The sequence below is a fragment of the Rattus norvegicus genome, chromosome 4 (genome assembly GCF_021556685.1).
Source record: "Rattus norvegicus strain SHRSP/BbbUtx chromosome 4, alternate assembly SHRSP_T2T, whole genome shotgun sequence".
Taxonomy (NCBI): domain Eukaryota; kingdom Metazoa; phylum Chordata; class Mammalia; order Rodentia; family Muridae; genus Rattus; species Rattus norvegicus.
The window spans coordinates 116,768,970-116,790,992 of NC_141537.1; the positions used below are offsets into that span (position 1 = coordinate 116,768,970).

The 22,023-nt window shown below is 45.8% G+C and overlaps 1 protein-coding gene across 1 annotated transcript in view; it reads left to right on the forward strand.

The window, feature by feature from the left end:
• M1ap (meiosis 1 associated protein) overlaps positions 1-21,901 on the forward strand; it is a 90,784-nt gene extending 68,883 nt beyond the window's left edge. Inside the window, exons 8-10 of the mRNA NM_001447412.1 lie at positions 17,616-17,822; positions 19,395-19,535; positions 21,493-21,901. Of these exons, the coding sequence (NP_001434341.1) occupies positions 17,616-17,822; positions 19,395-19,535; positions 21,493-21,651 (507 nt within the window). The 3' untranslated portion in view covers positions 21,652-21,901. The remainder of the gene's footprint in view (positions 1-17,615; positions 17,823-19,394; positions 19,536-21,492) is intronic.
• The last annotated feature ends 122 nt before the right edge of the window (positions 21,902-22,023 follow it).

Here is a 22,023-nt window from a genome sequence, read left to right on the forward strand (position 1 = left end):
TTTAGTTGTGGTGTGGCTCAGCCTTAGGACACACGTTTAATCCAAGAGCTTTCTGATTGAATATTGTAAACGACTTAAATAAAGTCAACCATAGGCCAAGAGGCAGAACAATCAATCAGCTGACAGGAAGTGAACATAGGATTATTAAGAAAAAACCATAGACCATAGAGGGAGTCAGTCGGGAGGACAGATAGAGAGACGCACAGGAAGTAGAAAGGACAGATATTTGATTTGAAGGAGGTTTTTGAGACAGCATGAAAGAGGGGTTCTTCTGGGATGTGGACTGAGGAGGAAGGTCAGCTGGGTGCTTTCTCTGCCTCTCTGAATTAGCAAGCTTTCACCCCAACATCTGGTCCCCAACCCCCAAGTCTTCATTAGTAAAATCAAACAATTGATTTTAAATCAAACAATTGATTTAAAAAAAAAACTACATAGGTGATCCTGAGTTTTATTTAAAAAAAAAAAAAAAAGGTAGTCTGAGCAAGCCATAGAGAGCTTCTTCTGTGCGCTCTGCTCTAGTTCCTGCCTCCGAGTTCATGTCTTGAGGTCCTGACTTGGCTTCCTCTAATGACAGACAGCTGAAACAAGCCTTTGCCTCCCAGTATTGCCGTTGGACATGGTTTTGATCCTCCCTTTGCTCACGATGTAGGCTTCTGTATTTCACTGGGCTAGAATAGAGTCTGGCCATTCATAATGGCTCCTTGTTCTCCATTCACATTTGTTTGTGTGTTTGCTTTGGTAAGTAAGAGGTTTCTGTGCCATAACATGCATGGGAGTTAGGGGACAGCCTTCAGGAGTCCGTTCTCTCCATTCACCGTGTGGATGGTGCTACCATTTTCTCAGCCCTGATTGTCCCACCACTGCATTAAATACTGCTCTCCTAGTGGGAGGAGGGGCAGGTCAGTCTTCACGATCTGCATCCACACTTTTTGAATGACGCCTTCTCGGAGTGACCTAGTGTGAGAGAGAAAAGAATTTTTCACAAGCTTCAAGTCATTCATCCAACAAGAAATATTTTACACATATCATGTGACAAGGCTGGTTATTTAGTTTGAACCTGCCTAACCCTGCTTTCACAAGTCCCCCGAACCTTGATTTTTGGATCTTTATTTTTATGTGTGTGTGTGTGTGTGTGTGTGTGTGTGTGTGTGTGTGTGTGTGTGTGTAAGTATACCCCACTTGTTATGGGTGCCTACCGAGGCCAGGACTGGAGTTTCAGGCAGTTATGACCTGGCTAACATGGTTGTTGAAACCAAACTTGGGTCCTTTGAAGAGCAAAAAATTCCTAATTGCTGATTCATCTCCACAGCCCTGTTTGGTTTTGGATTTTTATGTTTTATTTGTTTTTTTCAATCCAGTGACTCCTCAGTTCCCCGTGCAGCGCTCTGTGCCCCAGCCTTCCCACACTGGTGTTCCCCAAGCCGACTTCTCTTCTAACTTCTGTCTTTCTGTTAATAGCGGCCCCACCACTGTCTAAGTCACCCAGGCTTAAAACCTCAGCCACTTTCAGCCATGGTGTCCTTTACAGTCGAGTCACCGGGGCCACATCAGTTTCTCTCTCCTAAATTGGAGTTGTCCTTGTTTCCTGTCCCCGGTGCTTTTCAAAAACTTTTTTTCATAAACTCCTAATTTGCCTTCCCTGGCTCCATTTTACCTGCATGGTGAACTACCTTAACCTTCCTTTCTTTCTCTCTCTCTCTCTCTCTTTCTCTCTCTCTTTCTTTCTTTCTTTCTTTCTTTCTTTCTTTCTTTCTTTCTTTCTCTGATTATTTTAGACACAGACTCACTTTATAACTCTGGATGGCTTGGAACTTACTATGTAGACCAGGCTGGCCTCTAACTCACAGAGATCTGCCGAGGCTGGGTCTTGCACAAGGCTGGGTCTAAGGACGTGCACTGCCACCCCCAGCCTCACTGCCTCCTTGGACACCACATTTTCTTCTGTGCCTGCACCCACTCATTTAATGAACCTCAGCCACCCAATCCACCCGTCACCCGAATTCCCTGGATCCTCACTGGGCTTTTCAAGCCCACCCTGTTTTGCTTGTGCTTTAATACTGCACTCACTTCTTCACAAGTCGGGATGCTTTGCATGTTTCTCCTTCTTGATCCGGCTTATAGCAAAGCCCCCCAACTGGCCTTGAAGCATGGCAGTGAGTCTGCCATCTACAGCTTCAAAACACTTTGTGTCTTCAGCTGATGTTGTCATTCAGTGATAGAGAACTTGCCTGGTGTGTGCATAAATCCTTAGATTTGATCCCTCACGTCACACACACACACACACACACACATACACACACACACACACCTATATATGAATACAAACACACAGTCTATATTCAAGGTCCAGCTTTATCTCCCATTATTCTCTTCACAAATCATACCATACGGGGGCTGGAGAGATGGCTCAGTGGTTAAGAGCACCGACTGCTCTTCCAGAGGTCCTGAGTTCAATCCCCAGCAACCACATGGTGGCTCACAACCATTTGTAATGGGATCCGATGCCCTCTTCTGGTGTGTCTGAAGACAGCTACAGTGTACTCACATACAAAACAAATAAATAAATCTTTAAAAAAAAATCATACCATACAACCAAATGAGTGAAGAGTATTAATCTCCCCACCTTTGATTCTCCTCTGTTCATGCTGTCCCTTCTCTTATCTCCATGTGTTCAAATCCTATCCTAACCCGAAAGACACAGCTCAATGGTGCTTCCTTAGTGAGCCCTTTCCAGATGCCTTTCTCCATCAGACCTTATATGTTCTACTCCTTTTTTAGAGAAAAGCATATTTCAAGTCATATTTTTCAAGTGTTTGTCCTATGATTTGACTTAAAGACTGAGATGTAAATTTAATTTACTCTAAAATCCAAACTGACACACTTGCCTTTTCCTGGTATTTCTACCACTTCCCCACTTTCCCAACCAAGTTCTTAGCTTCAGTCAAATTTTGTCTCAAAATTCCCCTTTTGTTACCTCAGTCAAATTTTGGCTCAGAAAATAAATTCCCCTTTTGTTGCCTCTATTTTTTAAAGATTTACCTGTGTATGTGTGTCTAATTGAGGGGGGGGCACAAAAAATGGCCACCAAGTGTCCTCTCTCTCTGCCTTTTTCTTTGAGGCAGATTCTCTTCCTGAACCTGACGCTTGTGAATTCTAGGCTAGGTTGGAAGCCAGGACCTGCAGTCATCCACCTGCCTCCACGTCCCTGTCCCTCGGAGTTGTCGGGATCTCTGGCTTGTATAAGTGCCGGGAAACAGTCTGGCCTCTGATTGCAAACCGGTACTTTTTAATTGCTGAGCCATCTCTCCTGGCCCTGTTCTACTTTGGAGTGGTTTGGGCAGTTTTCTAAAGTATTCTGATGAAAATATCCCTCTTGCTCGAGAAAAGCCTGCACTTTGGAACTTGATAGCCCCCGGTCTGCTCCTTTATTGTTTCCTGACTGTGAACATAAGCAACATAACATATCTCTAACTATGGTGTATTTATGTATTCATAACCCCAGCAAACACAGTGGCCCCCTGCGGTTTAGTCTCTGCAGAATGACATATTAAAAAAAATTATTGGGCTGGAGAGATGGCTCAGCGGTTAAGAGCACTGACTGCTCTTCCAGAGGTCCTGAGTTCAAATCCCAGCAACCACATGGTGGCTCACAACCATCTGTAATGAGATCCGATGTCCTCTTCTGGTGTGTCTGAAGATAGTAACAGTGTACTTACATATAATAAATAAATAAATCTTAAAAAAAAATTATTGAGCGACCCAAAAGTAATTTTTAATTAATTAATTTGTGTTTTTGAAAAACACCAAAGAAGATCCATCTTGTAACTACAATGGCCTTTCTTATATCTTTCTCCTTCGCTCAGTAGTTATCTGTAACCTGGAGCTGCTGTCCCGAAGCCCTTTACACACATGCGTGCACACACACTCAGGCTCTCACCACATCCTCCCGGCCCTGTTCTCTGCTTTCCTCCTCCCACTCAGCCGCAGACTTAGCTTCTCTGACATGACTCGCAGCATTGTGAGATCTTGTATAAAATATTCAAGGCCAGCGCTAGCAAGGCTTCATCTGCAAGCGGTACAGCAGGGGAGAAAGAAAGGAAAGAGGCACGTATGAGACACACTAGCAACTCTTGTCTCTGTCATATCTAACCGAAACTCTAAAATGTGCCTTGCATGTGTTTGAGTGCATCCAATTGCATGTGTAAAGCACCTGGCGCACGGTTTACACAGAGTTGTTGGTTACAATTTCCATTTGCTTCCTCCTGTCTTCTTTTTCTTTTTCTTTTTTTTTTTTTTTTGGTTTTCTTAGACAGAGCCTACATCATCCTAGCCTTCCTACAGCTCTCTATATCGACCAAACCGACTTCAAACTCACAGTGATCCACCTGCCTGCGTCCTGAGGGCTGGGATTAAAGGCATGTCCCACCATGCCTAGCTCTTCTTGTTCTCTTTTGCTATCATTACGTTTGTTTGTTTTTGTTTGTTTGCATGTGTATGTGTCTCTCTGTGTGTAAGATCACTCACAAATGTGGACATTAGAGGACAACTTTTAGGGGTCAGTTCAAGCCTAATGACCTAAGCTTGATCCTGGGACCTCCATGTTGGGAGAATTGGTACTTACAATCTATCCTCTGACCTACACACACACACACACACACACACACACACACACACTCAATACACAGAGACTTACATACACACAAACCAACATACACACACACACACAACACACACACAGATTTACATACACAAACACACACAACGCACATACAGATTCACATACACACAAACCAACACACATACACAAGACACACACACAGATTCACATACACATAAACCAACACACACAACTCACACACATACACACACACAGATTCACATACACACAAACCAACACAGATACACAAACACACAACACACACACACACAGATTCACATACACATAAACCAACAAACACAACTCACACACATACACACACACAGATTCACATACACACACACAGATTCACACACACACACTCAATACACAGAGACTTACATACACACAAACCAACACACACAACTCACACACACACACAGATTTACATACACATAAACCAATACAGATACACAAACACACACAACACACACACACATACACTCATACAAACAAATACATGTAGTTTTAAGCATTTAAGGTTCTTTACAGTTAAGCCTTAATCTGGTGCATTTGTTTCATTCTTTGGTCTTTGGTTTTCAAACATACAGTCCTGACATGATTTTTACTTTAACCGAACATCTAATAAAAGCCTCCCTTGTGTATAAATGTATTATACAGGCTTCAGTTGGTAGAGAGGGCTCACCCTTCCCTGCACCGGGCAGACAGAGTACTCAGGTACTGTACTGAGTCACAGCTGGGTGGCCATCCTGCTTCAACTCAATCCATCTTCCAGAGCTTTCAGCGACAAGCCCGGTGTGCTGTGTGACTCCCATCACCCCAAAAGTTCTCCACTCTAATCATTTCCACCCAAGTCTCCTGAAACACTTAACGTCTCACAAGTACTTCTGCCTCCCAACCTATATAACTCATATCACAAATGTCCCAAGTGGAAAACTGGCTTAAGTCACACCCTACCCCACCACCAGGTCTCTGCCAATAGATCTGCTAGTTGCTGCTTCCTTGTAAACATCTCTTAGCAGAATCTAGGAACCCGAGATTCTGAGCTCCACCATCATGACTACCACTATCCCCTCCCACCTAAACTCAACACATGCCCTCGGGGTGAATGGAGCTATCCTAATTCCCACCTCTCTCTGGAACCTTTCTCCTCTAGAGACTATTATTACACCATTAAGTCTATATTTCTCTGTCTAGTATTCAAGGTCCAGCTTTATATCCCATCATTCCCTTCACCTAACATATATTCCAACCAAATGAATGAAGAGCATTAAATACCCCACCTTTCATGCTCTTCCGTTCCTGCTGTCCCTCCTCTCCTCTCCACGTGCTCCCATCCTCCACAAGACCTCACTAGAAACAGTCTCTATACGTTCCCTAGCTTCTCTGACTGTCCTGGGAGGCAGAAGCGGCCTGCAGTGATCTCCAGATGCAGAAGTAGCTGTTACCACGAGCTCTCATATCCACCTTTGTCATCTGACTACACGCAGAGTGCAGTCTTTAATTCGCCCCAGCCAGTTAGTTGACTCCATGTTTTCACTTCCGGGTTCACGAGCTTCCCCACAAGTCAAAGTATAGGTGAGTTTGCTCACTGCTTCCTCTCCTCCAGCTCTTCATTTGGAGCAGCTTTCTAGACAAAATGAATGCTGCAATAGTCAGATCCTTGCCATCCGTGTCGCCCCATCAGGCTCCTCTGCTATAAAAGTTACGTAACTTTTCCAACTACACTTTGCACGTGCTTTAAGCCTTAGTCAACTGCAGTCAGAAATGTACTTTCCATTCCCTGGTTTCTTGTTTTGTTTTTCTGCAATTCGCCCCATTTCTGTCTTCCTCAAAGATTATTTGTTTTATTTGGGTATCTGACTTTCATCAGAAAAGCTCTGCCCAATCTTTCTGATAGATAGTATTCTCTATCTTTATGTTTTGTGATAATAGTTCTTGGAGACAAAACAAACATCTCTCCATTCTATATAGGAAATTGATGACAGACCAAAGTAGAGATACCACTAAAGTCCAATATGGTGAACCAATGAATTCTATTGGAATTACTTACAAGAGTATGGGGAAGGGGTTACTTACAGGAACAGAAACAACTCAAAGACAGCTGCATTACCAAAAGCCCACCCCAGCATGAGTGACAGCTCACAAAAGCCTGAAACTTGGAATGCATTGCATAGTTGTAGGCAGCTGGACAGGGTAAGCAGGGGAGAGTGTTCTTTACAGGTAACTGAGATGGTCTGTGCCTCCTCCAGGCAGCTTGCTTGGTCTGAGCCTCTTATAAGCAGCTCTTCTAAGCACCTTTGTCTGATGGGTATCTCTCAGCAGTCCTTACAGCTTACATGCTTGGGGAAAAGGAGCCTAGTGAGTCTGGTCAGTTTCAGGGACTTCCTGAAGACTTTGCATTGTTTACTTCCTGAGTTTAAAGAGCTTAAGGAGCGTCTCTGAAGGATTAACTGTTCCATCTCCCTTAGAACATCCTGTTGTCTTACCTCCTTTCTGACATCCTATGTCTTCAGGATCTTCCAAGATGGAAGGTTTTACTCTCAGAGAAAATCACTGCATAGCATCTACCAATCTCATAAAGTTCACTCAGTTCAAATCATAACAGTCTGTGTTCTTATAGTCCTTTGATGTGTTTATAGACCTATATCTAAAAATTACCCAAAAATAAGAAGCAACTAATAATTAAACACATCTTAATTAAAAAAAAAAAAAAAGACAGAGATCTCACTACATAACCCTAGCTAGCCCAGAACTCACTATGTAGACCAAGCTGACCTTGGATACACAGGGAACCACCTTCCTCTTCCTTTTGAATTCTGGAATCAAATGTGCACTATTATGCCTGGCTAATTTTACAAACATAATATTTTATGATGCTTACTTTGTGCTTACCACAGTTCCAAGTACATTACAACTATCAGATTAATCTGTTACCATAACAACCCTATAAAGTAAGAACCATCTTTGTCTTGCAGATGAGGAAACTAAGGTGCAGGGAAATGGTAGAGCCGGGACTGAGCCCAGGAAGTTTGTTCAAGTTCCAAATGTTAAACCACTCTACAGTCACTAGGGGCTCGTTGACATACCAATCGCAGGCAGTCTCTGAAACATACTTGTTACTCAGTAATATCCGAGAGCAGCTGCTCCCAGACTGTATGTCCAGAACCATGGGGTCCCTAGCATCTTGGACAGCTTTTCTAATCCTGGCTCCATTACTGCCTTTCTCCTTCCACCAACTTCCTTAACTCGTTATTTTGTCTTTGCGTGCTTTCGAATTTTTTTCTATGTTTGAATAACAATTTCATAAAATGTGGTAGGGAATAAAGATATATAAAAGAAAATAACATTAATTTTTCCAAGTCTTTCTGAGATGAATCCCTCCATTACCAGGAGAATGTTGTTTCAATTACTGGCCCCTACTGTGGAGGCCCAGTTATGTAGCCAGTGACTCACTTTCCACATCCTCATTTCTCTCAGAGTTAGCTCTGTGTGGACTAGAAAAAGAAATGAAAATACCACCTAGCTCTTTCAGTTTCCTACTTAAAATGTCAGCGTCTCTAGAGACACATTCCTGAGTTTCCAGTCCATGGCTGTCCCAATTGGCCACTGAAGTGACAGAATTCCAGTCAGGATGTGTCCAGTCTGAGCACACAGGCTATGAGCTGGTTGGGCTGTGAATGGGTGGAGAAGCAGAAAGTCCTTGGCTGTGTAGGCGAAGAGTCAAGATCAAGGTTGCAAGCCCAGAGTGGGGTGATGGCAGGTCAAGAGCCTTGAAGAAAAACAGAGTGAGGCTAGAGGCTAGACTCTGAAGGTCAGGAGGGGAGTAAGCATGAAGGCAGAAGGCTAGCAAGGTCACTGGGCCTCCTGTGGTCCAGCCTGGTCTACTCTCCTTGCTTTATCTTTTACCGAGCTTCTTTTAGTCTCCATTCCAGAGACACTAATAAATTACTGTTCCCGAATGCACTAACTTCTTTCACACCTCTGCTGTTGTGCCCTTGCCCTGGCCTCTGCCCATCTCACAAAGTTTTATTCACTTTTTCCAGATTCTGCTTAAATGCCTTCACTGTGAAGCTTTCCTGCTCCCATCATGCCTTGTCCCCACTCGTTGGTTGCCTGTCCTCTTCCACCCTTGTGTCTGTTGCTGCATCTTACCTGGCCTTCATAGCACCAATACCAGCCAGCACGGGCTTGTCCACTGCTCTCTGTTGTGGTAACTGTCGAGCAGCTGTTGGCATAAGTCAGAAAGCTCCAGTTTCCGTGTGCTATGTTGTTAATATACCTGGAATATTCATGGATGGGTCTCACCTGGGGTCAAACCCAGAATCCTAACCTCCTAAAGGGCCTCTGGTCTTTATCATGTCCCCAGTACAGTGTTGTACATAATGGATAAGACCAGATATATTTGTTTTTCTGCTCTTAGCAGCAAAGTGTGTGTCGTAGTGTTCTGTTGCTGCGAAGAGACACGGAGATCCCAGCAAGTCTTGTAAAAGAAAGCATTTAAGGGGTTGGGGATTTAGCTCAGTGGTAGAGCGCTTACCTAGGAAGCGCAAGGCCCTGGGTTCGGTCCCCAGCTCCGAAAAAAAAAGAACCAAAAAAAAAAAAAGAAAGCATTTAAGCCAGGCAGTGGTGGCACACGCCTTTCATCCCAGCACTCAGGAGGCAGAGGCAGGTAGATCTCTGTGAGTTTGAGGCCAGCCAGATCTACAGAGTGAGTTGGCACACGCCTTTCATCCCAGCACTCAGGAGGCAGAGGCAGGTAGATCTCTGTGAGTTTGAGGCCAGCCAGATCTACAGAGTGAGTTCTAGGACATCCAGGACTACACAGAGAAACTTTGTCTCGAAAAACCAAAAGAAAAAATAAAGCATTTCACTGGGGCTGGCTTACAGTTTCAGAGGCCTAGTTCACCATCATGTGAGAGATCATGACGGCCTGCAGGCAGACATGAGGCTGGAGTAATAGCTGAGAACTCTACATCCTAATCAACAGGGAGCAGAAAGAGAGAACAACCGGGCCTGGCTTGGGCTTTTGAAACCTCAAAGCCCGCCCCCAGTGACACACTTCCTCCTACAAGACTACACCTCCTAATAGCACCACTGATGACCGAGCATCCAAAAATATGAGCCTGAGGGGGTCATTCTTGTTCAAACCACAGTGTGCTACCGTTTACCCCTGTGAGTTATAATTCTGAGGGAGTTTTGTAGGGGTAGGGAGTCGTTTGCTTGCTTCTTTATTTGTTTTGAAACAGAGTCCAAGTTGGCCTGGAACTCCCTACCCAGCCCTGGCTGGTTTTGAACATGTAGTGATCCTCCCTACATCAGCCTCCCAAATGCTCTAATTCTAGGCACAAGGCACTACAGCGGGAAGCTACAAGTTATTTTTCATTTTTGCTGTTTTATTTTGGTTTGAGCATTTTGTCAAGATAAGGGAGCTCTACCCCAACTCCTGGTTTGTTGTTTGTGCTTAATGTGAAAGGGTACTGAATTTTGTTTTTTAAAAATGAAATCTACTAGATAAGTATATAGGTCTTTTTTCCTCTTTATTTTACTAGCGTATGTGGTGGTCTGAATAGGTATGACTTTGATAGACTCGTGTGTTTGAATGCTTGGCCCATAGGGAGTGGTAATATTGGAGGCGTGGCATTATTGGAGGAAGTGTGTCCCTATGGAGGCAAGCTTTGAGGTATATGCTCGAGCTATGCCCAGTGTGAAACAGTCTCCTTTTGCTACCTGCATATCAAGATGCAGAACTCTAAACTCCTTCTCTAGCACCATGTCTGCCTGCTTGCCACCATATTTCCTGCCATGACAGTACTGAACTAAGCCTGTAAGCCAGCCCCAATCAAATGTTGTCCTTTATAAGACTTGTCTCCATCATGGCGTCTCTTCACAGCATCAGAAACCCTAACTAAGACAGCACTGTATAATTTACTGACTGTTTTTTTTTTTTAAATATTAACCCAAGGAATTGGAGAGACGGCTCAGCAGCTAAGAGCACTTGTTTCTCTTACAGAAGACCTAGGTTCAGTTCCAGCACACTCATGGTGGCTCACAACGCTCTGTAACTACAGTTCCAAGATATGTGATGTCCTCTCTGACCTCCACAGACACTAGGCATGCATGTGATTCACAGGCAAAACACTCATATACCTAAAAAAAATAAAAAATCTTGGCTTCTGTATGCCATCTCAATTGTTATGGAGTCATACATGCAGCTGTCTTGCTTATGTCCAGAAAACAGTTTTCCTATAGTTATCTACCAGATCTGACTCTCATAGTCTCTCTGCCCCTCTCCACCATGATCCCTGAGCCTTGGGTGGAGGAGTGTGATACAAATGGCCACCATCTCTTATTCTCTGCACCTTGACCAGCTGTGGGTCTCTGAGTCCGTTGCTATCTAATGCAAAAAGGAAGTTTGTATAGTGAGGGCTAAGACACACTCTAATTTACGGGTGTAGAGATAGGTCATCAGGAGTTGGCTTGATACTATGTCCACTCACCAGACTACTAGAAGCAGGTTCTCCCCAAGGGCCTATGATCTTTCTAGTCACAGATTCCTGGCCATGGTAATGGTATCAGGTATGGGTTTCAACTTGTGAAGTCGGCTTTAAAGCCAATCAGAAAGTTGTTACTCTTGCACCCAGGGGCCTATCTTGCCAGACCAGTCGTTGTAGTGGCCCACAGGTTCACCGCTGGGAAAGATTGGTGACTCTGTTTCTCCTCTTACCACAAGCCCTGCCTTAGCAGATTGCCGTAGACTTTGTTAGCTTGTGTCTTACTCTCCATTCGCTGTAAGTTAGTTCCTAGTTTCTCCCGTGACTTCCTCGGTTGTGAACGTGTTGAAGTTTATTGTTGCTTTCATTACTGATTTCTAGTTTCATTCTACTGCAGTTGGAGAAAAGATTTTGGATGGTGTTCGTCATTCTAAAGGTATAAAAGTCTGTGTTGTCGCCTGTTCTGGACAGCACTCCTTCCTCACTTGTGAGGGCTGGGTAACCTGCTTCAGACGGTTGGGAATCTTTTACCGTTTCCCCTGCTTATGAGAGCTTGTGTGAGAGCCGCAGGCTGTCTTAGTCAGATTTTTAGCACTACGGAGAAATGCCTGAGATAGTCAAGAGAGGGAGAACTTACTTTGGCTCACAATTTCAAGTGTTCAGAACATAGCCCTTGGCTCAGTTGATTCTAGGTCCATGATGAAAAAGATCATGTGGCGGAGACTATTCCGTTCATGATGGACAGGAAGCAGAGAGAGTGACAGGAAGGGAGGACAAGGTAAGATCTAACTTCCAAGGATACGCCCCTAGGTGACCTCTTTCCTGCAGCTAGTCCCCGCCTCCTAAAGTTTCTAACTTCTCCCAGATGGTTCCATCTTCTGAGGACCAAGATTTCAACACACAGTCTACGGGAACTTTTTCAGATTCAAGCCAAGAAGGGTACTGGATGCTGCAACAGCTGCTTCTGCCCTCCCGGTTCTCCTTGCTTCCTTCCAGTCTCCTAAGGCCCCAGGCGTGCATTATACCAAGGAGATGCGTCTCTCTTCACAAGCCATGGGTATTTTGCTCCTACCTGCTCTCTCTGGTTGCCTCTGAAACACCTCACTCGGCAACTGGTCATACTCCATTAATTGCGAACTGTATTTGTTCACTGGCCATCACACTGATGGCAGACCCAGGTAGTGCTGGCCCATGAGATTAAAGTTTCTGCTTGCAATAACGAACACTCATCTGATCTTGCAAGGCATCAGTGCTGCTTTTATTCCTGTCAGCCAGAGGTCAATAACTATATTCTCTTCCTTCTCTTTGTATCCATAATGAATCATTAGGCTGCAACTAGAAGAAAACTTCTATAACTGTAGATTAAATAATTAAGTTTTCTGAGACATGTATGTAGACCTGGAACATGTATGTATACCTGGCTGGCCTGGAACTTGCTATGCAGACCAGGCTGGCCTTACACTACAGAAATCCACCTGCCTCTGCTCCAAGTTGGGATTAAGAGTGTATACCTCCAAGCCCAGCCCAGCCTATAATTAAGATCCTATTTTTCTCATGTAACAAGATATCTGGGGAGAAACTAATTCATTGCTGATGCAATTGACCAACGAAGGACCCACCTCCATTTTTGTGCTCCAGCATCCATAGCAGATAGACATCACTTTTATGTCTGTTGCCTTATGGCTCCAGAATGGCTGCTAAACCTTAAGACTAAATCTTATCATAAAGAAAAAGAGGGGGTTGGGGATTTAGCTCAGTGGTAGAGCACTTGCCTAGCAAGCGCAAGGCCCTGGATTCAGTCCCCAGCTCTGAAAAAAAAAAAAAAAAAAGAAAGAAAGAAAAAGAGAAAGATCTACCAGGATGTTCCAGAAGACTTACCCAGAAACTCCTGTTTCATGATGTAAACTTGGGTCACATGATCCCCTCAAACCAATGGCAGAAGGCTGGAAAGTGGGTAAAGAGAAGAGAGTAAAACAGGGGAGTGGTAGAGAGCCAATCTTGAATGATTGCCACATCTTCTGTCACAACTCCAGAAATTAGAAGGAGGAAGGAGTTGAGGGAGGATGACTTTACTCAGGGTAAACTTGGAGTATGGTATGCCCTCCTTGTCCACACCTACTATGAAGAGAAGGAGCCCACTTTGTAAAGTCAATGAAAGTCTCCAATCACAGCATAAGCAGACATCCGTTCACATTCTGTATAACAGCTACCTTTCTTGTGGATGTGACCACGTAAATACCCGATTAGGAATGACTTTGAGGAAGAGAGCTTTGTTGTCTCTCGGTGTGAGGAGGTACAGCCCTTCCTGGTGGGAAAAGAGCTCAGCAAAGGAGGTCCACACTGGCAGAGGCTCACTTGATCACAACTCAGTGGACTAGAACTGGAATCCAGGCCAGACCATGAGCCTCTGCTGATCCACTTCCTTCAGCTAGGCCCCCATCTCCTAAAGGTTCCCTCCAAAGCAGCTCCACCAATATGTGAGCCTATAGGAGACATTTTACATGCATAGCATAATATCTTCCTTCTGGTAGGTTTAGCATCTAACTCACACTCTCCTCCTTAGAAGTAGTCAAAGTCTATTAGAAAGAACTTGGCAGTCTACTACAGTCGTTAAGCACTCTTCCCCTAGAGGACCCCAAAGATCCCTGTGCAGTGTTTTCTCTCAGTCTCAGATGCTTGCTGTGACATTAGCCACAGCCAACATAGGCACAACTGCTTGGCCTAACAATTCAACCCGTAATTTGAGTAACATACTTAGGCTTGGGCCCTGGACCTCAAGTGTCTAGTGCCATAATTCCAGGGGGAGAGGCTGGAAATCTACAATCCTAAATTGGAACCTTAAAGTTCAAACTTCCTTCCTCCTCACCCTCTCTAGATGTTCCTAAGAACTGAAGATCAATGGAAGCTGTCATCTGATAAAGACATATTTATTTCTCTTCCAGAACTTTGTGACATCTTTATTATATCAAGCCCATAAGTTTTAAAACACTCTATAAAATTCTTTCAGCAACAACAACAACAGCAAAAATCCAAGAAAAGGGAAGGGGCAAAAAAATCTTTCTCATTTCTCTGAGTGTCCCAACATTAGCAGAGACTTTGAGATTGCAGTCCTTTCTAAGTGAACAGCTAACAGAAACTTAGTTCAGAGTCAGGTGACTTGGAGTCTGGTGTCCAAATGGCATTCTGCGTGCAGCACTCAGAGATTCTTAGCAAGCCCATGACTCTTCCTGAAAGAGAAGATCCAAGAAACATCACATTGTCCCGGTCCCTAGCTCGTTGTCTCAGTAGCAAGATATCTCATGCTTAGTCAAGTCATGCTTGGGCAAGGAGTTGATATTATCCGCTTGTTTAGGATGGATATGGGACACAGGACAATCATTCCTAAAAACAGACCCGTCAGAAGAGTGGTCACAGGAAGGCTCCGATGAACATCCTTTAGAAGCTTCCCCTGCCAGTAGGACCCAGAGTGTATCCAGTGAACTCTGCAGACCCAGTGCTTGGAACATAATAGGCACTCGATTAAAAAAAAAATGTAAGTGTTTTGTCTGCATGCATGTGTTTACACCTCATGCATGCCTAGTGCCCATGGAGGTCAAAAGAGGGTGTTAGGTTCCCTTAAACTCTGAAACTGTAGTTACAGAGGTTGTGAGACACCATGTGGACACCAGGAATTGAACCCAGCAACTCAATTCTGCAAATGCTCCTAACTACTGAGTCATCTGTCCAGCTCAATAGAATTTCAACAAACTTACAAACAAACGCCTGAACTGGTACAAAACAGAAGACTGCTGGTTAATAAACAGTACTGGTTGAAACCCTGGCCCTGATGAGAAGTTACTTTGGCCAATGGAAGTCAAACAATTGCCTAGTCTTCCCCCAGATTTAGCAAGGCTGTGTCCCCACGGTAGGTAAATACCCTGACACACACATACACTGTAATTTTAATATTATTTACTCCCAGCTTGACGGATTCGGTAAGCCTCAAGTAGACTTTGCATCACATCTTGAATCTGTTCTTCAGAAAAACTTCTAGATATAAGCACAATAGTAGGGGTCTGGAGAGACGGCTCAGTGGTTAAGAGCACTGACTGCTCTTTCAGGGGTTCTGAGTTCAATTCCCAGCAACCACATGGTGGCTCACAACCATCTGTAATAGGATCTGGTGCCCTCTTCTGGTGTGTCTGAAGACATCTACAGTGTACTCATATATAATAAATATATGTATATTTATATATTTAAAAGCACAATAATAACAGCATATGAACTTCTAAAGGTCTCTCTAGTACTCTTTGTACAGTGTCTGTGACTGGACAAGCATCCCAATGTTGTAAACTATGATGATATTCACAGTCACTGTTGTGATTAGGATTAGAGTTATAGTTAACTGTCTCATGCCCAGAACATCTACCTCCATCCATGCTTTCATTGAGGAAGCACCATACTCCAAAACTTTCAGCCCATTACCACCAACCACAAGAATAATCACAGCTTTTTTTCTTGGAGACATGTATGCATTCCCTAGCCCTTGCCAGCAACCACTGGATTTGGTGTTGTACACTGCGTGGTTTGATGGCACTGAGTTAAGATGTCAGAGCTTTTCCTCCTGTCTCCCATTGCAGTACATTTTCCTGGGTGTAAACACAAAACCACAAGCAGGAGTTAGCTGCTGGGTCACTTCCCTTGTGATCCATGCAGTACCCGATGGCCCCCTTTCCCCGCTGTCTGTCTTCTGTACAGTACTGATGGTCCATTTTTTCATTGTCCTCCAAATTGCTCGTTAGAGTGGGAGAAGCACAGAGGGGCTGTTGTACCCCATCTAGTGTAGCTGGCAAACTGTTACATTTGTGCCCGGTGTCACCAATGGTCTCAGCCAGTAAGAGGACATAACTTACTGGTGACTATAACCATCCTGACTCCGTGTTTCTTGAACATTTGTGGTTTTCCTTGGAAAAGCACCACAGAAAGCTGCCTCCTCCCCATCTCATCAGAAAGGGCGTGCCTACAAATTCATTTGTAAATGCTTGTTTCCTCTCTCTGCCCATGGGCTGATCTCTACCCACTCAGTGGCAGCGTGACAAAGTGGCTCTTCATTCACAGAGCCACTGCCCCGGGATCCTATCAGTTCACTTTGTCCTGTGGACTGGCTGAGTTGATCTCAGGGGACCTGTCCCCACCCACTGTCTTGTTGTACTAAAGTTTTCCCCTACACAGTTCCTCTTTCTCTTCTTGCTCTGCAGGCAGCATCTCCTTAAGCCTTCCCTGGGTATTCCAGGGACATCCCCTGTCATTCTTTTCTTTTGGTCTCATATCAGGCCAAGCTGGCCTCGAGGTTGTGATCCCCCGCCTCCATCTCCTGAGTGTGATGATTAAAGGTAAATACGCCCCCATACTCAGCTGGTAAAGATCTGGGGTAAAAGAGATAGTTCATCGAGTAAAACCACTAGCCACAAAACCCTGACCACTCAAGTTCAGTCCTAGCACACTAATCATTTTTATTTTATATGTATAAATGTTTTGTCTGCACAAACTGTACTTGTCTGAACGTCGTTCGTTCATGCCATGGAGGCTAGAAGAGGGGACATTGGATCCCCCTGAAGTACAGTCACGATGGTCGTGAGACACCATGTGGGTACCGGAAATTGAACCTAGGTCCTCTGGAAAAGCAGCCAGTGCCTGTAACTGCTAAGCCAGGCTCTGGTGGCATGTGTCTTTAATCCCAACATTCTTGTGGCAAATAGGGGTGGAGATAGGGGGGTTGCCCAGAAATTTGTGGGTCAATTAGCCTAGAATTTACATCAGAAACAAACAAACAAACAAAAAACTACCCTGCCACAACAAGGTGGAAGACAAGGACCAATTTCCAAAAGTTGTCGTCTGACATATACATACCACGGCATATGCATGTCTGTACACACACACATGACATACACACATGACATACATTACCATTTTCTTTTTTTTTTTTTTTTGGTTCTTTTTTTTTTTTCGGAGCTGGGGACCGAACCCAGAGCCTTGCGCTTCCTAGGTAAGCACTCTACCACTGAGCTAAATCCCCAGCCCCATACATTACCATTTTCAAACTCCACACTTGGCATTTAATAGTCTATCTGAGATGAACCCACTTCAAGTTAAAGAGCATTTCTTTTTTTTTTTTTTCTTCCGGAGCTGGGGACCGAACCCAGGGCTTTAGGCAAGCACTCTACCACTGAGCTAAATCGCCAACCCCTAAAGAGCATTTCTTAGTTTGTGTCTTCACTGAAACTTTTTGTGTGTAGTCTCTCTGGCATAGTCTAGACTGGTGAGGAAGAGTAGTAACTCTGCTATTAGAAGCCCTTCCCTGCCAAGGGCCAAAGTAAATGGCTCTGTCCTTCTTGACTCCCCCTCCCCCAGAGAGAACTTGGAATCCTCAGCTGGGGTCATCCTCAAAACAAGCCAAAGACTGAAGCTGTCTGTCCTTGTTGCAGAAAAGAGACTGGCTGCTGTTAGCCAGAGGGGAACCCCTGATCCCCAGACACAACCAGAGTCTCCCTGCCTGCAGCTTCTATGTGATCACACCGTCTCACTCTCTCACACTGCTGGTCAAGCTGGTGGCCACGAGGGAACTGATGCTTCCTGGCTTCTTCCCCCTGCTCTCTGAGGACCCACCTGAAGACAGCCTAAAGATCATAGAGGCAAGTAAAGCCCACGTGTCTTAGTGTTCTGTGACTGTGAAGAGACACTGAGACTACAACTTTGTTTATAAAAGAAACCATTGAATCGGGGGCTGACTTACAAGTTCAGAAGGTTTGTCCACTCTTAGTGTAGCGGGAAGCACGGTGACACACATGGCACTGGAGCAGTAGCTGAGAGCTGCAGCCTGATCTTTGGGCAGCAGGTAGTGTGACACTGGGCTTGATGTGGGCTTTTGAAACCTCAACACCCACTCCCAGTCATACACCTCCTCCAACAAGGCCACAACTCCTAACGTTTCCAAAGCATTCACAACTGGGGACTAAGCGTGCAAATATGAGTCTATGGTGATCAATCTCATTTAAACTACTGCACCATGGGACAAATAGAATGGAGCTTGAGAAAGGGCCAAGGGAGAAAAATAGGGCTGTGGGGGAGGGGGAGGGGAGCAGAGAGCAGACGGGTATGTTCCGGCCATCAGAGATAAAAGCAAAGGCAGAAAATGAAATGGGAGGAAGTCAGTGGTCTGATTAAGGCATTGGGGAAAAAATGAATTGAGAAGCCATCCTGGTTTGCGAGAAGAGAATCTGTGAAAAGAGTTAAGAGAGAAACAGGCCTTGACATGGGCCAATAACTGAGAATTAGTGTCATCTGTCTTAGAGATGACCCCACAAACGCACGTACTGACACACTGTATGCTGGGCCACCCTGTGTGCTGTCACACTGTGCTCCTCTAATACATGTGCATACCTGTGCTCTCGGCCTCTGCTGGGGAGAAGGAATGGAAGAAGTCTGAACTTCAGACGCAAGAGGCCGACAGGCAGGGGTGGCCTTGCTCAGCGCCACCCTCCTTTTCTCCACCCCTCATCCCTGCTCTCCTCTCTGTCTAGATTCTGTCTTTCCTCCCTCTGGGCCCCCCAGGTTGGGGTGGGAGAGGAGGAGGCTCTGGACCGGGAGAATGGAAGCCACATTCACTGCTGGCTGGCCGGCTGAGAGTGGACAGGACAGAGGCTGGGATTGTGCTTGATGCTTGGCAGCCATGGGAATGCAAAGAGGTGGGCAGGAGCGCCATGGCTTCCTCAGCCAGTCTCACTTCAGGGCCAGTGGTTCCTGGCACAGGATGTTGTGGCCGGAAAACCTAACTACTCAGGAATGCTATGTTCAAATGTCCTCCTTCCATGCCCGACTCACCTCAGGCTGGGAACTCCCTGTACTTGTCTTGAGGACTAGAGCACCCCTACCTGAACACACACTCTCCCTCAGCCCTCCACACTGGGTCCCTTGTACCATTCTGGGGAGCTCTGGTTTTTCTCAGAACCCAGTGACATTTCCTGGGGCTAGTATTAGGAGGTTCAGAGTCTCTGACCACCAGATGTTCCACTTTCTTCTGTCCCTTCGCCTGACACAAGCATACCCTGCCTCCCGGGACAGAACAGTAGGACTCATCTGTCTCAGCCTCAACAGCACCCATGTCCTCGCCCTCTTCCAGTCTCTCACACACTCAGGTCTCTATGTGGCATCTCGTGTTCTGTGACCTTGACTTCCCTGAATAAATTCCCCCCTCTCGTCCCCAGAGCACACTAGACAGCCTGGAGCTGGGGCTCACCTACAACCCTCTGCAAGTTGGGAGCCATCTGTACTCACATCTGAGCAGCGCCCACGCCAAGCCTCAGGGACGGCCCTACACAAGCTGGGCAGGCCGGGGCCTTAGAAAGGTATCTCTCTTGTCCCCGCCTTCCCTTTCCCCTCTCATCCCCTTTGTGCCTTGAGTCCAAGGGATCCCTTCCTATCTACCCCCCACAACAGCCTGGGTCCCAAGAGAGCAACCCACTCCCCACACCCCACAAGTAGAGGGGAAACCAAGCTGAGGCAGGAGAGAGAACCTGCTGAGGCAGTCACACGCGATAGGGTGGGTCTGCTGGTCTGCTGGGTCTGCTGGGTCTGCTGGTTTTGGTTTTGGTTCTTTTATTTTCCTGAGACAACTGGTCTCATGGTGTAGCAGTGTAGCCCAAACTGATCCGGAGTTTGCCATTTGCCTGCTTCAGCCTCCTGATTGTGTGTGTGTGTGTGTGTGTGTGTGTGTGTGTGTGTGTGTGTGTATGTGTGTGGTGTATGTGTATGTGGTGTGTGTGTATGTGGGGGTGTTGTGGGGTGTGTATGTGTGTCTGTGTATGTGGTATATGTGGTATGTGTGTGTATATAGGGTGTGTGTGTGGTGTGTGTAGGTCTGTGTGTGGTATATGTGTGTATGTGGTGTATGTGTAGGTCTGTGTGTGGTGTATGTGTGTATGTGGTGTGGGGGGTGTGTGTATGTGATTTGTATATGGTGTGTGTGGGGTATATGTGGTGTGGTGTGTGTCTGTATTGTGTGGGGTGTGGTGGGGTGAGTGTGTGTGTGTGTGTGTGGTGTATGTGTGTGTGGTGTATGTGTGTGTGGTGTGTGTGTATGTGGGGGTGGTGTGGTGTGTGTGTGTGTGTCTGTATGTGATATATGTGGTGTGCATGTGTGTGTGTGCGTGTGTGTGTATGTGGTGTGAGTGTATATGGTGTGGGGGAGTGTATGTGGTGTGGTGTGTCTGTATTGTGTGGGGTGTGGTGTGTGTGTGTGTCTGTATGTGATATATGTGGTGTGTGTGTGTATATGGTGTGGGGGTGTATGTGGTGTGGTGTGTGTCTATATTGTGTGGGGTGTGGTGTGTGTGTGTGTGTGTGTGTGTGTGTGTGTGTGTGTGTGTGTGTCTGTGTCTGTGTTGTTCGGGGAGGGATATAGCTCACACCATCACAGCTTGAAGCTTAGGTATTCTAACTGTGGGGTTTATAACTCTTAGTCATCTACCACCCAGCTGTCTTGTTAAGCAAACAGGCCACACTGGAACTACAACCACAATCCTCTCCTTGAAAGGAAGGGCTGACAGAGAGGCAGGACTGGAACTGCCTGAGGGAAGGGAAAGGATTGTGGCTTGCCTGGCTTTCTAGTAAGCTTCAGATAGTGTTCATTTACACTTCACAGTGCCAGCAGGGGAAGCCTCACACTGAAGCCTCACACCTCACAGATGAGGAAACAGGGGCCAACCTGGGCTAGTAACCATGGAGTGGGGCACTGAGGAAAAAGCTTGAAACCAGAAGCCAAGCATGGTGGTTCACACCTGTCATTCCAGAACTCCGAGAGCTAACTTGGGAGAACTGCTGTAAATTTGAGACCAACTTGGGCTACAGTGAGGCTTGTCAAAAAAAGCAGGACGAGCAAGAGAGACCAATCAGTAGGGCAACTGATGAGATGAAGAGTCTCTATGCAATCCATGGTCTACTGTGCTAAGCTTTCCTTTTGCTCCGTGCTTTTGCCTTGTTTCTCTGTAACTGAGCACATTTTCATCTCAGCTAAAACTGCAGAAGGATGCTTCTAAACTCCAGAGGTAGAAGTGATGACCAGATGCATAGGTGCAGAGTCCACCAGGAGGGCTTGGTAGGCCAGCTGACAGAGAAGGGACATTGGGCAAGGAGATGATACTGTAAGGGTTGCTGCCTAGGGGTCTCAGCACTGCCCTGGGCCTTCAGGATGTCACTCCAGAAATGAGAAGTGAGAAGGAATTAGGACCAGAGCCTGGTAGGGAACCAGGACTGGAACTCAGAACCTGTCTGGTCTTCATAGAAAATTCTGCTTGCCCTTTGCAGGGGGATCAGCTGCAGACCAACAGAGCTCGAGCCCCAGTGGTCCCCCTCCCAGTGACCCCTGTCCCAGGTAGAGCTCTGAAGAAGTCAGCAGCCAGCAAAGCAGCCTCAGGAACCTTCCTGCCTTCTGATTCGGAGGACGAGTATCCTTCTCAGACCTAAGTCCCCAGCTCTGCCAGAGCAGAGCCACACTACACCACTCACAGGATGGCGGCCTGGAGCAGATCTACCTGCCCTCAACCTGCACCTGCGAGTGAGCTCGGGCTAAGAAACAGCCTCTTCCTCCTCTGACACAGCCCAGGGGGGAGGAGGCACTGAGAGCAGCACACCCAGGCCTGTCTTTTGTCCGGCAGGGACTCTTTTGGATCATTTGATAGTATTTACACAAATAATTAAATGCCCAGTAAGCCTCCTCCATTGTTCGAGCATTCCTAGGCCAGAATTTCTTCCTGCAAGTCGCCCTCAAGGATAAGGATGAGGTGTTCGCAGCTCAAGGAAAAGCAAGACATCAGAACCTGAACCCTGGTCCAGAAG